Source organism: Euprymna scolopes, chromosome 30 (assembly GCF_053919585.1).
Source record: "Euprymna scolopes isolate OS-2025 chromosome 30, ASM5391958v1, whole genome shotgun sequence".
NCBI lineage: Eukaryota > Metazoa > Mollusca > Cephalopoda > Sepiida > Sepiolidae > Euprymna > Euprymna scolopes.
In genome coordinates, this window is record NC_136511.1 from 18,223,232 (window position 1) to 18,239,209 (window position 15,978).

At 36.6% G+C, this 15,978-nt stretch overlaps 1 protein-coding gene across 1 annotated transcript in view; it reads left to right on the plus strand.

The window, feature by feature from the left end:
* LOC145254581 (sorting nexin-10-like) overlaps nucleotides 1-15,978 on the plus strand; it is a 51,895-nt gene that overhangs the window by 33,106 nt on the left and 2,811 nt on the right. Inside the window, exons 4-5 of the mRNA XM_080113189.1 lie at nucleotides 5,997-6,095; nucleotides 11,492-11,656. Coding sequence (XP_079969315.1) covers nucleotides 5,997-6,095; nucleotides 11,492-11,656 — 264 coding nt within the window. The remainder of the gene's footprint in view (nucleotides 1-5,996; nucleotides 6,096-11,491; nucleotides 11,657-15,978) is intronic.

A 15,978-nucleotide genomic window follows, 5' to 3' on the forward strand; every position in this document is an offset into this window, starting at 1 on the left:
ATTTCATGGGTTGATTATTTGTGTCGATGTGTGTGCAGGAGGGTCTTCGGCTGTGATGTTCATCGTTCAAATTTGATTCGTTTTTTCGATTAATCGCTGCCTCTAGTGATTTTCGTTGCTCGGATGACTTGAGAATTATGTCGTTGACGTAGACACAGAAAAAAAAAAATAGGCTCAGCGCTGCCATTGTTGTCACTATAACTGCTCCTACTGATTTCGTGTTTTGTTTATGTAAATATGGAGGGATATGTGATATAACAGGGGAGGAGGAAGAGAGATATGAATTAAGAGGGAGAGAGAAAATGATTTTGGAGGAAAGATAGTTAAAGAAAAAATGGCAAAATGATAAAAGAAATGTAATTTGTCGAAGATGGCGGAGGGTTGGACTTTTCAATTATAAATTGGGATGACGGCCCTCGGAAAGATCATTTGCGATTATCAAAAAAAAAAAAATTCGTTGTAGCCATTTGTGAAATATGCAAAACGAAATTAGGTACTCCTGCAGTATTTTACCCACCGATTTCACGATCTTAGCCGAGCGTTGACGAACGCTTTCGGCATTAACGCCGACGAAAGCCGAGAATTCGGAGCTCTACGGTGCAAGAACGCTAAAAGTATGTGAATAGCAACAACATTACAAGGAAAAGATATTACACACACAAAAAAAAAATGGATAAAATTAATACACAAAAATTTGGATAAAATAAATCACAAACACTTACCGTAAGTTTTTTTAAAGTAAAATAAATTTATTTTGTTGAATATTTTTTTTTTTGGTTCATTTTGTTTTCCGATAGCTTTTTTTTTGGGGGGGGGGGTAAGCAACAGTAATAAACACTTCAATGTTTTTTTTTTTGTTTGTTTTTAACAAAACGTTATTAAACAGTAACAACAATGTTTTTTTTTTTTTTTTTGTTTTTTTCAGTAATGTTTGTATGTTTCTACTGACAGTTGTTATTTCATTCGTAAAATAATGAGGGATGCATGTCGATATGATGAGAGATAACTTGGATGATGGGGGCGGGGAGGGGGGGCTGTTGGAATTGTTTTTTTATTAAGAAAAGAGGAAGAGCTTTTTTTTTCTTTTTTTTTTTACATAGGCGGCACCACACATCAGAAACTTGTTCACGTTTGACTTGAAGACCACCATATTATAGAAAGCTGGAAAGCAGGAAAACGGAAGACAATTCCACAGGCGTGCAGTTCTAAGAAAGAAGCTTTGATCATGGAATCTATGTTTAGGTTTAGGCACAGATAAAGAGTGGGGGGAATTATCGATAGTGTTATCAGCTAGTCTAGTGTTTCTTGTGAAAATTTGGCGAGGGGGGATCCATAGATTGAAGCTCAGTCGAACACTTTTCATGAAAATAACGATAAAGCAGAGACAAACTCGCAACATCTCTTCTGTGAGATAGAGGTTGCAGCGAAGAGAAAAGGACATCTCCCACCAGGTCACGAAGTCTATTTTGAACCCTATCAAGCTTTGAAGAGAACCTGACGTTCCCATTGCGCGATTGTATATGAAATCACCTTATGCAATAATTATTTTGTTTATAAGAAAATGATGTTTGAAGGGTTTTTTTTTTTTTATTGATTATTGATTGCTTGGATCTTTGGAAGATAATCCGGTTAATTTGTGAAGAAATGACGAATGCATGTTAGCGAGTGACCCACCTTACAGGAAGTTTTGGTATGATACAAAATAACTTGAATTAATTATATATTTTTTTTTTTTATTACATTTTCACCCCAAACAAGGCAAATTGCCACTTTGGTGTTGGGGGCTACTATCAGGGGCAACAACTGCTGGGGTACTATGTAGGGATTTGGGCAGCAAGATGTCGGTTCACGTTACACTTGAACTTCTGAACGTCAGTACTGTTGGGGAAGCAGGGACCTGGAATGGAATTCCAGAGTCTAGCGGTTCTGGGGAAGAAACTATTGGAGTAAAAAGATCTTTTACATCTAGGGATTTCTACAGTGTGGGGGTGGGATTTAGCAGCCTGTCGGGTTTGTCGAGAGTGCTCACGTCGTGGGGGCACAAATGATTGCAGTTTGTCAGAGCATTCACTATTAAAATACTTGTAGAAAAGGCAGAGGGATGCAACATTTCGTCGATGGGACAGAGGCTGAAGCTTAGATGCCAGTTCAGGGCCTATCAGGTTTGCGACTCTCTTTTGAACCTTGTCAAGGAGCGAGAGACTAGTAGCAGATGCACCAGCCCAAATGTGGCAGCAATACTCCATACATGGGCGAATGGTGGCCTTATAGAGGTACAGGATACTTTCAGGTGTTAGTAGTTTTCTAGCACGGTAGAGAGAGCCCACCTTTCTTGCAGCGGCCCTGGCAATGCCTTCAATGTAATTGTTCCAACTCATGTTTCCTGTGAACGTTAGGCCAAGGAGTTTGAAAGATGTACTCTCAGATAAAGAGTCGTTATTTGCTTCTCCACGAAAGCAAATTAGGCACAAGGCCGTTTTTAATGTGGGGGGGGGGACCAGCTCCCCTAAAAGTAGGTAAAAAGGGGGCACTCTGATTGTGACCAAAAATAATAATTGTCCCAGTATAGAGGGTTTCCCCTCCATTGACTGGTACAAATTATCTTAAGTGCAGCATCTGCAAAACAGATACTACACTTTGATCCCGGTCCGAAGGCAAAGGAATGAATTAAGAGAGAAAAAGGAGGGAGGGCTCAGGAGAGAAAGAAAGAAAGGAGAAGGGAAAAGAGATCCCGAAGAAAGAGGAGGTAAAAGAGAAGGTAGGAGGCGGAATCACAAATCTCGTAAAAAAAAGTTTTGGTTTAGCAGATGAAAAAAACTTGACGCTGGTTGTGGGACCATATGTATGAGCTTTTTGGCTCTAGCACCAAAGCTGGGTCCCTCCCCGAAAGAGCTAAGTAAAAGTGTGATGAAGAGCAAGCTGACACAAGGAAGGTTTGATATGATAAGAAATTATTTGAATGGGGGATAGAGAGAGAGAGAGAGATAGAGAGAGAGATAGATAGATAGAGAGAGAGAGAGAGAGAGAGAGAGAGAGAGAGAGAGAGAGAGAGAGAGAGAGAAAAGAAGATCAAAGAGAGAAAATTAAAATTTTTTTATTTATTTTTTTACATTTTCATCCCCAAACAAAGCACAGTGCCACTTTGATGTAGGGGGGCTACTATCAGGGACATAAGTTGCACGGATACTATATAGGGAGTTAAGCAACAAGATGTCTGTTCACATTACATTTGAACTTCTGCATGTCAGTACAGTCGGGGAAACAAAAACCTGGGAGGAAATTCCAGAGTCTAGCAGTTGGGGAAGAACCTATTAAAATAGAACGCTTTCTGGCATCTGGGGATTTCTACTGTGTAGGGGTGGGACTTTGCTGCTTATCGGGTTTGTTGGGGGTATTTATGTCGAGGGGGTACAAGGGTTTGTAGTTCGTCGGAGCATCCACCATTAAAATACTTGTAAAACAGGCTGAGGGATGCAACATTTCGTTGATGAGACAGAGGTTGAAGCTTAGATGACAGTTTAGGATCTATCAGGTTGGCGACTCTCTTTTGCACCCTGTCCAGGAGTGAGAAATTAGTAGCAGGTACACCAGCCCAAATGTGACAACAATACTTCATATATGAGAGAATAGTGGCCTTGTGGAGGTACAGGATATATTCAGGTGTAAATAACTTTCTAGCACGGTAGAGAGCCCCCACCTTCTTCACAGCAGCCTTGGCAATGCTCTCAATGTATCTGTTACAACTCATGTTCCCTGTAAATGTTAATCCGAGTGGTTTGAAAGAAGTACTTTCAAGTAATGTATCTTTAGCCACAGCTATTGGTGGCTGAAAAGGTTTCTTCTAATTATTGAAGGAAACGAACTTCGTCTTGGCAGCCTTGAATGTTACCATCCATTTTTTCCCCCATTCCGCTATAGATTGGAGGTCATCCTCTAGTGTTTCTGCCATTGCCTTAGATATGTGTTCATTTGTTTTCTTCTCGTGCCTGTTATAGAGTGTGGTGTCATCAGCAAATATGCCCATCTCAGAGACAATTTTATCAGGGTTACAGGAGAGAAGGAAAGAAAGAAGGAAAAAAATTCAGAAGAAGGAAAGAAAGAAGGAAAAAAGATTCAAAAGGAAGAGGGGGAAAAGAAGAGGGGGGGAAAGAGAAGAGAAGGTAAAAGAAAAGATAGGGAAATGGTAATTTTGCCTAGAAAGCGGGGCGGGGGGGACATAAAATTTATAAAACCAATTATTCTACAGATAATAGACTTTTTCACCTCGCCTGGCAAGGATTGCAAATCTGATCTGTCTTGCCTTCCTCTTTTCTCCCCCCCCCCCGCCCAATCTATGATACAGAGCCATGCTCTTTGAATTCGGAGAACCTGAGAGTTAGTTTGAAATCCCCAAGCTCTAAAAAGCTAATTGAACTTTGTTTTAAGCCGACAAACCTGCATAAAAAATATTGATTTTCGTAATTTTTGGATATAATATTTTTGGATATAATGATATAAAAATTCGAGGAATACGTAGATACCATTGTTTTCATGTGAAATTCAGTTTTAGGATTTCCAAAATTTCGTTCTGATAGTGCAGAAGCGCCGAAATTCAAAACTCAAATAGCGCCAAGTTTATTTATTTATTTATTTTTTTATTAATTTTTTTTATTTATTTATTTATTTACTTATTTATTTATTTATTTATTTATTTGACAAATCTGTGTACATGCCGTTTTTTTTATGATGTTTGTATATTTTTGTGATGAGGATTGATAATTAAAAAAAATACTTATGTAATTGTCATGTCGCAAATATTAACATATCCAAGAATTACGGAAAATGATAAGATAGAAAATTAATTATTCGTGAAAAACAGTTCGGATAAGGATAAAATACTTGTTTGTTTCATTTTAGTTTTGTGCAATTTTTGTTTATAAAAAATATTGCTTTTAAATATAATAAATGAGAATATCCGTAAACAAATTTTTTTTTACAAATAAAAATGTTTATTAACCTATTTATTTTAATTTTGTTTTATTTACATTTTTTTAAAGTATGTTTTATTTACAGACACATTTTCAAAGAAAAAATGAATATAAAAAATCAGTTTACAAATATTTTTCTTCATTTCTTGTGTGTTTTTGCGATTTGTGTTCAACAAAATTTGTAAGAAAAATCTTTTTCGATTAATTTAAATGTTGTAGAAGACTAGGATATAGGTCTTTCTCGAGAGAGTTTCTTGCAATTTACCTTGCAATTAAGCAGTTTAAACATCTCCTCGAAGGCAGAAAATTTTCCATTTATACGGATCATAAATTTCTAACATTTGCTCTACACATACTCACATTCATGCACCTACACACACACACACACACACTAACGTGCACATACACACACACACACACACACACACACACGAGCTGTGACGTCACTTCCTTTAAAGTGAAAACCAGACATGCATAGTCAGAACACTAACTCCAGTATAAAAGTCAACAAAACCTGTTAACTGCCCTTTTTTGTCCGGACCAGCGTTCGACCTGTTGAGTCGACGAACCGACCGACCGCCCTAACGTCACTTTCCCTGCTACTGTAATGTGGGATAAGCGCACGTACACTTTATACGCTTTCTCTCTCCATGAACTGGATTGACTTTCTCACTCTATCTCCCCTTCGGTTTTGGTTCATCAACACAGACATGTGCGCGACTCTCTACTGAGCTTAACCCTCTCTTTCTACAGGCTGGCTTGCCACTTCGCGTTTCTCTATTGCATTCCCCCTTTCCTTCCACGCGCGTAGTTGTCAACGGCCGAATGAACACGTGTACACCCAAGACTTTCATTTCTCAACAGAAAATAAACGACATGTTTATTTTATTCCAGCATTTGAGTTCTTTGTTTCCTTCATTCAATTCGTTTCATTATTTTTTCTTGTAGCGAGTTAGGGTATTTATATCCTGGTCCGCAACAATGTTTAAAAAATTATTATTATTTATTTTTTTTTTTTTTTTTTTACAGAATAATTCCTCCTTTGCCGCCAAGGTATTTCTTTCGCAAAAATTATGAACGAGGAATTGTCAACGAAAGAAAGAAGGGCCTACAGGAATTTTTGCAAAGGTCAGTCAGTGTATTTTTTGTTTTCAATGTTTTTCATGAGTCCGGTTGTTCAAGAAATGAAGAAACTGATTTTTTAACATTTTTTTTTCTGTAAAAGTTAAACATTTTTATTTGTAAAAAAAAAAAAAAAATCAGTTTACGGATTTTCTTTGAGCATTTACTAGCATGGTTGTCCGGTGTTGCCTGGGAGTATGATTGATAAAAAAAATTTTTTTTAAGATGGGTGTAACATCTTTCTTTGTTTTTTTTACCTCCCTCTCTCTTATATATATGTGTGTGTGTGTGTGAATCTGTCTGTCTACATTTCCCTACACAATATCTCTGTCAATTTTTAGTCTACAGACTCGAAATTTGATATGCCGGGTACTGAGATTTGGGAAAATCTTTGTAAAGGGTTTTCGGCCAGAAATTTGGCTGTTAAGGGGTCAAAATTCAACGATTTGACCTTTAAGAACTCTACCAAACTCCTCCACCAATTTTGGGTCTAAACACTTGAAATTTTAGATATAGGTTCCTTGGACATGGATCTAACTTAATAACTTGATTTGAGCCCAAAACAAATGTTATGGGGTCATAATAGGGGTCAAAGTTAAAAAAAATTGACCGCTGCGGTCTCTACCAAATTACTCAGACAATTTCTGGTCTAAACATTTGAAGTTTTACATAAAGGGTATTCCGAGATAGGGCAAGCTTTTTCATCGGTTTGGGTCGAAAATTTGAGCTACCAATATATAAATGTATGTATGTTTGCATGTCTGCCTAAAACTTTTGACAGAGGCGACGGATTTTCACAAGATCAGTATCGTTTTTAAGCTCGACCTTTCAGACGACAAATATCGAAAAATTGATTAAAAACATTAATTTCTTCACCTTCACCTGGGTACTTTTCTACAGGGAGGGGTCGCTTTTTTCGCCGATATTTTTGAAAGTCATCCCCTCTTTTTGATTGTCTAGCCTCAATTTAAACCTACGTCACTTCCGATTTGGCAGTGGTCGTAACAGCAAAGATGTCACGTTTTTTCCCCCCATTCTTTTCCTCCTTCGCAGTACAGGTACGAGCCTGCTTTCCTACTACCACTTTTTTTTTTTTTTTTGCTCAACATACACTTCAAAACACCCGGGCTTAAATGCTCGTATATATATATATATATATATATATATCAAATGTTTAGACCAGAAAGGTGAATTTCTATTCATGTAGGTTGTGATTTTATTCAATTTACGTATATATGCTCTGAAAACTCTGTTGAAAATTCATTGAGCTGAGATTATAATTGAGTTGGTATTATAAACAATTATATTCTAAACTTGCAACAGAAAGGAATTGTTGATAAAACAAAATAATATATATATATATATATATATCTTCCTCTATCACTTCCTTCTCTCTCTATCACAGTGGAATGTGTAAATATCTCCACTGGACGATATGTAAAAAGTTGAATATTAAATGCAGCAGCAAATCCTGGGAATATGTTTACCAGAAAAAAAAATAGTTGGAAATAAGTCATGCACCATCCACTATAACTATGCAATTCCTACAGCTATGTACAATGGAGCTGTAAAACCTGACATAGTGATATGGGATAAAAAAGAAAGAAGCAACCTTAGTAGAAGTTAGTATTCCCAATGATGCTGCATTAAACAGAACTGAAAGGGAAAAGATAACGAAATACCAACGTCTTATGTATGACGTGAAAAGAAACCGGAATCATAGGAAGATCTCTATCATTCCAATAATTAAAGGAGCAACCGGACTCATGAAAAACAATTTCCAAAACTACCTGGCAAATATACCCGGTGAACCAAGCGCAAGAGAGGTATAAACAAGTGCAATCAAAGAGACGGTGAAAATCTTTACAAAATCTCTCAGTTGGAATGCGTGAGATAGCAGGTGAATGTCTGGCATCCTGAAGGATGCCTCATCCCCAGCTATAACAAAATGATTTTTAAAAAATGAGAGACAATGTTCCTTTATATAAAAGATAATTAAAAAAAAAAAATTCTTTCGTTGGGTTAGGGTCAAAATGTTGCCCTGAAATTTAAACATCTGATCATAAAAATAGATTCGATGAATATTAGAAAGTAATTTTAAACGTTTTTCTTTTTTGTATCATTTTTTTTTTATTTTTGAAAGAACAAAGTCTAAACTTAAAAAACAATTAAAAATTAATTTTCATTTAATGTGATATGACATTTGGTTATTTATAAAAGTACATCTTTTTAAAGATTGTTAATTCGTAATCAATTGGTTGAATCATCATCATCATCATCATCATCATCATACTGCTGATGATGATGATAAACTGTGTCTCTAACGTTGTGCACCTTTTTTTTTTTAAGGTGTCGTTACCTTTTAACGGACCCAACACGTTGTAGACTCCGTCGCAAGAAACAGAAGAAAGTAAAAAAAACTTTATTCACTCTTTTTTTTTAAAAAAAAAAAAAGCCTTTATAAAGGGTGGAACGATAAAATTGTCGCCTTAAAGAAAACAACACTACAGCTTTATTTTAAACCTTTTATCGAAAAAAAATCAATTCAGGTAACTTGATTATGTAGTAGAGCTGACATCTATTCAATCACCGTCTCAACACGGGTCCGGAACTGGGAGCATGCCTTTTCCACAAGTGCTGGTAGGAGCTTGGCGAATACTCGGCGCATGGCAGTGATCAGGCCAGCTTTGGTGTTGTGCAAGGTCATGTTGGTGATGTTCTTGATGTATAACCAAATGAAGTTGTCTAGCGGGTTCAGGTCAGGGGAGGAGGAGGAGGGGGGTCAGGGGAGGAAGAGGGGGGTCAGGGGAGGAGGAGAGAGGAGTACAAAGTCATAGAACTCCTTCTGAAGCCAAGCCTGCGTCTCTTTGAACTTGTGGGCCGGCATCGAGTCCTGCTGCCACACCTAGGCTCTGCCAGCAGCTACTTGACTGCAACAGGGGATCACCACACTCTTCAACATATCCAGATACACTTTGGTATTGACTTTTAAGCCAACTTCAAAGATGTGAGGTGGCATGATGTGGCCGTGAATTGAAACCACACCAAAGACCATAACCGTGGCTGGAAATTTGTTTTCATCACCCTGGGCACGTCCCTGTTATTCATTGAACCATCTGGATTTGCATTTTGAGGGTGCTGGCAATGGTCCTCTTGTTATAACTTGGATCGGTAGAGAGCATGAGTTGTACAGTGGCACATCTCCGATCTCGCTTGTTGAACATTATGTCATTTTCAGACATGATAGAAGGCTCCTATCACTTTTAGGATTTCTATGCAACTGACCTGCAGATGGTCTGCAACAAAAAAAGAAAACTGGTTTTCATGAAACGGAAATGGAATCAAGTCGTCTTTTCTAGGGCGATAATTTTATCGTTCCACTCTGTATCTGGTATTTACAATAATGCACTTTTTCTAAATATTTAAACAGTTCCTTCTTCGGCCATATGCGACTTTTTATTCCTGCACCACCCACGTGTCTCGAGCACATCTCAAATCCCACTTTTCCCAACACTCCTGTATTTTGAACATGTCCATTTCCGGCTCTTGTGTCTTGAACACATCCATTTCTGCTTTTGTGTTTTGAATGCGTTTTGAATCCTGTACGTCTTAAACACATGCTTCTCTAAACACCAGCCACGCCTCAAACATCACTCCTTCAAACACTGTGTCTTCCAACACGTGTGTCCCTTCTTATCTCTGCTTTGACGTCACATCACACACTGGCTTGGTCACTTACATATGGCTACTGCTGATAACCAAGTGTCAGCGATTTTGTTACATATCCTTCACTCAACGTTGAATCTTATTATATTGCTTTTATCAAAATTTATTCTCTAAGCCATTCATTAATCCAACGCAAGCAAAACAACACCAGTTATAAAACAATAATTACTATTTCGGAAAAATAGCACTCATTTTTCACAATGTTCAATGGCAAACTAAAACACATTAGACTCATTGCAGATTCCTTTGATTAAGAGCCCTCAAGGTACCCACCCAGGCTTGGAGAGATACACTGACTAAGCTGTCTCGTAGCTCTCCCAAAAATCAACAACTTTTCTTCTTCTTCTTCTTCTTCTTCTTCTTCTTCTTCTTCTTCTTCTTCTTCCATTCTTCATACTTGACTGCTAACAGAAGGCTAAAAGCCTTCTGTTAGCAGTCACTGTTCATTTGTCTCAAGTTTGACTGCTACAGACAAGGGACGTGCAAAGGGAGAGTGGTGCTAGGAGTGCTCAAGCACCTGCTCCTTTTACTTCTGTTTTAAAAGTGCCCTTTTCAGAGGAATATGCCCCATCAAGACATTGTTTTTTTTTTTTCACGCGTACCTGCCCTGGAAAAGTTCTCTGCACGTCACTACTACAGACAGTTTCTATTCATAAGGGGTTTATCTGGAGCCCATCTAGGAAAACTTCCTTTTCCACAAATACTGATCCCAGCATTTTTCCATTAAATGAAACACTTACTATTTCAAACAAAGAGAATATCTATTGGATGGTCTAACTCTGTTCAGAGATATTTTCCACCCCTCCTCTTGCGAAGAATCTTACAACTGCAACGTCTACCATTCGCATGTACTAGCAAACCGTGCAGCACAACACATGTTTACACTACACTACTCTGAAAAAGGAGGAGGTAATCCATGAAAGGATGATCTCATGACAACATAACAGATAATACACTATCCCCACCCCTCTGAATTAATAGAAGTAATAGTATAGTTTTGGCTTCAGACAGACAGCTATGAAGTCTTCATTTGTAATCTATCTATAAAATTGAGTGTGTAAGGACACTTCTCAACCTACATACTCAACAATTTTTTGATCTACAGACTTGAGATTTAGTACATAGGATATTCAGATGTGGAAAACTTTTTAATCGGTTTTTATCCAGAAAAAAAAGCTGCCAAGGGGTTAAAAGTGAAAAATTGGGACTTGGGGAAGGGGGTCATTGTATTTTTATTTGTTTTTCAACTGTTTCACGAATGCGCATGCATGAATGGTTCACATGACTGATTACTTATGTTAAGAATAAGTAGGTTTGAAAACACTTTTTAAATATCGTGTCAAGCTGGCCTAATGGTTATCGTACTTGACTCACTATTTTTAGATTTTGGTTTCGATCTCAGCTCGAGTATTTTTATTTTTACAAGAATTGGATTGTTTGGAAAAAAACATAATAGTCGCATAAACATGTCTCAGTTTCTCTATGAATTAAAATATCATATTTATGCATATTAAACGACCGTGCAACGCCGGGCAGCCTGCTAGTTGATTTTATAAAGTGTATTTATTGATTAGATCAATTTCTTCACCGAGAGGAGACTGTTTTGCTTAATGCCCACTTGGGCATCTGATAAACTGCTGTCTTATCTATATACATCCGTCTTTCTTTCGTTTCAGGTGTATTGAGCAGAAGCATCTCGTGGCTGATGAGATGTTCCATTTATTTGTCCAATCGGATTTGTCCATGACAGAAATGCGGAAGCAGCAAGAAGCCGCTGACAACAAACTTTCGTTGTTCCACTGCTTCACAGCGTGCAGTCATGGGACCTCGAAAGAAACCAAGTAAGTCAAAAAAAAAAAAAAAAAAAAACGACCCCCGTCCATCCTACTTTCCTCTCTTCTTTAAAAAAAAGCACCTGTGGCGCAATAGCTAAAGGCAGTAATTAACAAGTAGTTTGGTACTTTTGTACTTTACAAATCGTGCTGAAATTTTTTTTTTTTTTTACTTGCCTCCTCATGAGGGCAGAGTTGGACATGAGGTCGATTTTTAATGTGTGTGTGTGTGGGGGGGGGGAACCAGTTTCCCAAAAAGGGGCACTCTGGTCAGTAACAAACATTTACCATTCCGTGATTTCTACAAAGTTACTCAGGTCTACCCAGCAGATGACGGGAATAACCAGAAACAGCTGGCTGAGCCTTCTTAAGCTGTTAAACCACTACAAACAAACGATAATGTCAAACAAAAAGCAAAGAAATACAATAAAAAAAAAAGATAATATGAATCTAATGTAAGTCTAATCAAGAAATATTGATTTTTTTTGCTTGTAAAAAATTTTTTTAGTGGAAAATTTATTTATTATTTTTTTTTTTAGTTTTTACCAAAATTTTTGAATAAAATTCAAGGAAGATTTTTGCGTGTATAAAAACACATAAAAAGCGGAAGAAAAGTTGTAAAAAAAAACTTTTTTTCTTTTTTCAGGAACGTTTTTAATCTTACTATTGTGTAGTGGGGTGTGCATATTGGGGACAATACATAACGATGGGGTACACAGAACGGGGACGGATAACGGCATTTATAATAGACTAGTGGGGGCTACCCGGCGATGCCCGGGTGCCTTGAGGTAAATCAAAACTCCGGGGGTGGGGGGTTAAATAATAATAAAAAAAAAAGTTTTGGTAGGCGAGTATGAGGATCGAACCCGTACCCTTGAGTTGGAAATTAATGTGTGAAAAAAAAAACGTGCAACGTTAACCATTGGGCCACCACAACATACAACATAGACAGGCTTGAATTTATTTATTTAACTATAACAACAGGCGTGCGCAATAAAAGTTAACTCTGCTGCTTCCATTTGACCTAATTAAGAAGGTCAAATAGAAGTCATGCAGCGTTTGGGTTTGTTTATCCAAATTTGACTGTTTTTTCCCCCCAACAGGTGTTGGGGAGGGAAAGCAGGCTCCAATTGTCCAGATTGAATAGCAACTGTCTGATATACAACATTGATCAAAGCTGATTGCTTCTGGACGTTTCCTGGTGCGATGCCGAGAAGTTTGTTAACTTTGAATTAGTTTCGCTTTTTATACATGTGTTTTCAACATGTGAGAAGACAAAATAGCAATAATTTTGTAAAAGTCGGTGTAAGTAAATTTAGACGCTACACGTGTTCCCAAATCGTAGATATTATTATATAGGGGCTATATAAACAGTTCTAAGCGATAGTAACGACCCCGGGAGCATGTGCAAAAGAAGCCTTTGCGAAACATACACGAAATGGTCACACACATTTTGCCTTTTATATATATAGATGGCACCCAGTTCATATTTATAATAGGAGCTTGATATCAAGAGAGACGTACACAGTTCTCTTAACACATAGGGGAGATTCATTATTTATGAGGGCGATACCGTTAACACTTTTGAAGGGGATGTTTCATACAAAGTTCATTTTACAAAGAAGGATCACAAAACACATTACCTTTCGGTTGAATGATGACAAGACAAACACTTACAAATTACATAACGACATTTATTCCAGCTGGTTTGACAAGATACACCTTCTACAGGTGTATCTTGTCAAGCTCAAATTGGGAAAGAAGCCTAAACCCTTACCCCTCGTCCACCTCACTGTCAGTGGATAATTATATTTTAAAAATATTATATATATCGCTCCCCATGTGGAGGTACCAAGTTGTTTAAAGGGAAAATTATTCCCAACTCGCATTTAGGTAAAAATGCACTTTCGTAAATAATTGAATTCATTCAAGATGTATCGCAAAAACAAAAACAAATAACATATATGTAAATCGCGATATATCCAAACAGTCAGTGAGGTGGACGAGGAGTAAGGGTTTAGATTTCTTACTATGGGGTCCCGATTTCGAATATCGCTAGATTCAGCCACTCTGATGAGTCGTAGATGACGAAGCACATGTCAGTGGATAATTATATTTTAAAAATAATATATATACCGCTCCCCATGTGGGGGGTTAAAGGGAAAATTATTCCCAACTTGCACTTTCATAAATAATTGAATTCATTCAAGACGTATCGTAAAAACAAATAACATATATATATATATATATACATATACATATATATATATATATATATATATATATATATATATATATATATATATATATATATATATATATATATAGTGAATAAATGACAAAAGACTATATTCCAAAATTCATGATGTTGACCATCTTACAATTTATTCCTTTAATTCAGTTGACATTTACAATACTTGACAGTATCGGTTTCGTAGCGCAAAATCAATAACTATTAATACGAATAGTTGGGTTTAGTGACTTTATTTGATAAAATTCAAAATGGTGTAATGGAACTATATTAAAGGTATTTGCAGCTTCTCTTCCAATTTTCGGATTTTAATCATGTCAAATCACACTTTATTTCCTTTTGACAGATTGATTGTTGCTATTTCTTCTGATGAGTTAAGGGCATAATAGATTCACTGATTGATATAATCATTAAGTGATTGATTTTGTGCTACGAAAACGATACTGTCAAGAATTGTAAATGTCAACTGAATTAAAGGAATAAATTGTAAGATGGTCAACATCATGAAATTTGGAATATAGTTTTGTCATTTATTCACTATATTGCTCTGTAATTACATTGAGCTTTTTAAATAAGGATTGGAATACAGGGTGGGCCAAAATAAGGGTCCTATCTTTAAATTTGAATAACTTCCACAAAATAAAAGTTAAACTCACCAAACTTTATGTGTGTGTAGACTGACCCTTCCGAGATTTTTTTGAAATAAACAAAACAAATTTTGGCCGAAAAACACTTCTTAAAACTTACATGAATTTATGAATTTTTAAAAATAGGACCCTTATTTTGGCCCACCCTATATTATAAAAGAAATATATTTCTACAGAAATATATATATATATATATATATATATATATATATATATATATATATATATATATATATAAAGTGTGATTTGACATGATTAAAATCCGAAAATTGGAAGAGAAGCTGCAAATACCTTTAATATGGTTCCATTACACCATTTTGAATTTATATATATATATATATATACCAAATTTTAAAATGTTGGCCATCTTATAATTTTTATAATTTATTCATTTTTGTATGTTGACATGTACAATTCTTGACAGTAACTATTTCATAGCGCAAAATCATTCATTGAATTATTATATTAATCAATGAATCTATTCTGCCCTTAACCCATCAGAAGAAAAACCACTTATCAATTTCAAAAGAAAATAAATACACATGGGCATGATTACAAAATCCGAAAATTGGTCAACATCTTGAAATTTGGAAGACAGACTTTTGTCATTTATTTGTTAAATGCTCTGTAATTACATTGAGCTTTATAAATTAAAGGATTGGTATGAATAAAGGTGAAATATAATAAAAAAAAAAAACTATTTTCACACACACACGCACGCACACACGCACGCACGCACACACACACACACACACGCACACACACGCGCACACACACACACGCACACACACACACGCGCGCACACACACACGCACACACACGCACGCACACACACACACGCACACGCACGCACGCACACACACACACACGCACACACACGCACGCACACACGCACACACACGCACACGCACACACACACACGCACACACACGCACACACACGCACACACACACACATATATATAATATTTACATATCCGTGACGAAACGAAAATATGCCGAAAATCACAGAAATTGATCGAGTAATTTTATAATTTAATATATATAATTATTTTTTTACTATAATATTAAATACCATACGTAGATTCCATGAGCAAAGCTTCTTTCTTAGAACTGCACGCCAGTGGAACTCTCTGCCGCTTGCCTGTTTCCCACCTGACTACAACTTGGACGTCTTCAAGTCCAACATAAACAAACTTCTGACAAACCACCCTCTTAAGTAAGATACTCTATCAAAACCCCGAATACTAATGATTGCTACAATACTATCTCATTGATTACTGTACACGCAATAACCCTTATCCCTGAGTGGTCTCCGGGTCTTGATAAGTGGTGACCACTGACCCCCATGTAAAAAAAAAAAAAAAAAAAAAAAAACCTACTGACACTAGTGTTTCATCCTTTCGGAAATCTTCAGTGCGGGCAACACGAGAC